Consider the following 3,195-nt stretch of genomic DNA (forward strand, 5'->3'; position numbering starts at 1 on the left):
GATGCGGGTCCTGAGCCCCCCCACCCTCCTCCTGCTGCTCTCGGGGGCGCTGGTCCTGACCCCCAGCTGGGCCGGTGAGTGCGGGGTCGGAGGGGGCGGCGGTGCGGGAGGAGCGAGGGGACCCGGCGGGGTCGCGGGGCCGGGAAGGCGCGTGTCCAGCCCCGGCCCTGCCCCCCGTCCGCCCCCCAGGCCCCCACTCCCTGAGGTATTTCAGCACCAGCGTGTCCCGGCCCGGCCGCGGGGAGCCCCGCTTCCTCGCCGTCGGCTACGTGGACGACACGCAGTTCGTGCGGTTCGACAGCGACGCCCCGAATCCGAGGGCGGAGCCGCGGGCGCCGTGGATGCAGCAGCCGTGGGTGGAGCAGGTGTTCCCGGGGTATTGGGACTGGCAGACAGAGATCTTCAAGGGCCACGCACGGACTTTCCAAGGGACCCTGCAGAACTTGCGCGGCTACTACAACCAGAGCGAGGACGGTGAGCCGCGGGCCAGACCCGTCACGACCTCCCTCCCCACCGACGGGCCGGGGTCGCCCCGAGGGTTTATGTACAAGCGTCACTCGGAGGGGGCGGGACCCGCCAGGCCCGGACTAGGGAGGAGCCCGCGGGAACTTTGACCCGATTTCACTTTGTTTTAGATTCAGTCCCCGCGGGGTGGGCGGGGCGGGGCTGACCTCGGGGCAGGGGCAGGGTCTCACACCCTCCAGAGGATGTATGGCTGCGAAGTGAGACCCGACGGGTGCCTCCTCCGCGGGTACAGTCAGTGGGCCTACGATGGCGCCGACTGCATCGCCCTGAATGAGGACCTGACCTCCTGGAACGCTGCCGACACGGCGGCTCAGATCACCCAACGCAAGTGGGAGGCGGCGGGTTGGGCAAAGCGTGTAAGGAGAGACCTGGAGGGCCTGTGTGTGGAGTCACTGCTCATGTGCCTAGAAAAAGAGAAGGAAACCCTGCAGCGAGCAGGTACCAGGGGCCCTGGGGCCGCCCCCTCTCCCCGGGGCTGGGGTTCCTACAAGGAGAAAGGACAGAGGGTCAGTCTATGACACCCCTACTTGGGTCAGGGAGGGAGCCCCACTGGATGTCAGGTCAGGTACCAGAGAAACCCCCCTCCTCTCAGGGACAGTTAGGGGTGCAGGCTCTCCTGGGGTGCAGGGAGACCCCCCTGAAATAGCCCATCAGCGGCTCCCATGGGCCCTGCAGGGGCTCTGGGACCCACGGGGACCTTCTCCCTCAGACCTTGTGCGCTGCCCACACCCACTGTGTCTGAGGCCTCACCCCAGCTTTTCTGAGTCACATGGCCTCCTGCCCTGGGCTGTGTCTCTCTGCTTCTAGAACTTTCTAAAGACTAGGAGATCCTCTCAGGTGCCTCTGTCCAGGCTGGTGTGTTGGCTGTGTGCTCCCTCCCACACCCCAGGTGGCTGTCCACTCTCAGGATGGTCACATGGGCGCTGCTGGAGTGTCCCATGGTGGATGCAAAGTTCCTGCATTTTCTCCCCTCCCCTCAGACCCTCCAAAGGCACACGTGACCCACCACCCCGTCTCTGACCGTGAGGTTACCCTGAGGTGCTGGGCGCTGGGCTTCTACCCTGCGGACATCACCCTGACCTGGCAGCGTGACGGGGAGGACCAGACCCAGGACATGGAGCTGGTGGAGACCAGGCCTGCAGGGGACGGCACATTCCAGAAGTGGGTGGCCATGGTGGTGCCCACTGGACAGGAGCAGAGATACACGTGCCATGTGCAGCATGAGGGGCTTCCTGAGCCCCTGACCCTGAGATGGGGTGAGGAGGGGCCGTGGGCACAGAGCCTCTTCTCAGGGCAGCAGGGGCCCGGGGGGAGCTCAGTAGGGTCGGGGCTGAGGCCTGGGGTCAGGGTCCTCACCCTCCCTTCCCTTCTCCTTCCAGAGCCGCCTTCTCACACCTTCATCATCATCATGGGCATCGCTGGGGGCCTGGTTCTGCTGGGAGCTGTGGCTGGAGCTGTGATGTGGGGGAGGAGGCGCTCAGGTGGGGAGGGCTGGGGTCTGAGTGTCTTGTCCCACTGGGGGTTCAAGCCCAGGTAGACGTGTGTCCCGCCTCACTCACGGGAAGCACCATCCCCAAGCATGTGATGGCCACTGTGGGGCTCTGTGCTCACACTTACTCTGTAGTGAGGCCCGTGGGAAAATGAGGGACCCACTTATCACCTGATGATGCTGGTGGTGGGGACCCCGCTCCCAGCAGTCCCAGGTCAGAGGGCAGGTCCCTGTTGAGCACAGACCTCCAGGAGGGTGGTGGGTCCAGTCCTCACCCATGCACTGCCCTCAGGTTTCCTGATCCTGCCCTGGGTCTCTACACAGGATTCTGGAAACTTCTCTGGGGCCCAGGACTAGGGCTTCCTTTAGGACCTCATGGCCCTACCTCCTCCCTGGTCTCTCACGGGATGTTTTCTTCCCGCAGGTGGGAAAGGAGGGAGCTATGCTCAGGCTGCCAGTGAGTATGGAGGGAGACCCCTGAGTCACTGGGACAGAACTGACACGAGCCCATGGGATCCTCACCACCATAGTTCCTCCTTAGTCTCCTGTCCTGGGGCTCTAACCCTGTCCTGGTGTGTGTCCCCCAGGCAGTGACAGTGCCCAGGGCTCTGATGTGTCTTTCTCAGCTTCTAGAGGTGAGACCCTGCCGTGGGGAGGGGTGGGCAGACGGGAGGACTGGGTGGTGGGGTGTCAGTGGGACACTGTGAGCAGGAAGTGGACTGTGAGAATGTCACCAGTTACAGTCACTGACCTGAACCTGTTGATTATGATTGTCCTCCACAGCGTGAGGCAGCTGCCTTGTGGGGACTGAGTGTTGGAAGATGTGTTCACGCTCCCACTTCCTGACTCAGGAACCAGGCCTGCTCCCCACACCACCTTCCCTAGCCGCCCCTCCCCACCCCCTCCGGCCCCCATGTCTACATGACTCCACAGGAGACCAGGACATAGTCATCCACTGAACCCCATTCCCTTGTTCCTCGATGGACAACGAACATGATGTCCTTTATTTTTGTGTGGCTTATTCCCGGGTAGAAGTTGTTCTGACATACAGACAGGATTCAGGTAAGGTGGTACATAGGACAGATAGAGGGACACCATCAGAACTCTTAACATTGAGGTAAAGGCAAAAGAACACATCGAAAATTGGGCAGAATAATAAAGAGAAAATGTATACATGAAAA

At 62.4% G+C, this 3,195-nt stretch overlaps 1 protein-coding gene across 1 annotated transcript; it reads left to right on the top strand.

Annotated features, from left to right (window-relative positions):
* On the top strand, positions 1 to 3,195 carry LOC138999579 (patr class I histocompatibility antigen, B-2 alpha chain-like). The gene is made up of 8 exons (XM_070401736.1): positions 1 to 74; positions 190 to 474; positions 688 to 963; positions 1,506 to 1,781; positions 1,905 to 2,006; positions 2,439 to 2,471; positions 2,602 to 2,649; positions 2,798 to 3,195. The coding sequence occupies exons 1-8, from the start codon at positions 2 to 4 to the stop codon at positions 2,800 to 2,802; spliced, it is 1,098 nt and encodes a 365-aa protein (XP_070257837.1). The 5' UTR covers position 1; the 3' UTR covers positions 2,803 to 3,195.

Source organism: Myotis yumanensis, unplaced genomic scaffold, assembly GCF_028538775.1.
Source record: "Myotis yumanensis isolate MYYU_CA2020_CCGP unplaced genomic scaffold, mMyoYum1.0.hap1 SCAF_23, whole genome shotgun sequence".
Taxonomy (NCBI): Eukaryota; Metazoa; Chordata; class Mammalia; order Chiroptera; family Vespertilionidae; genus Myotis; species Myotis yumanensis.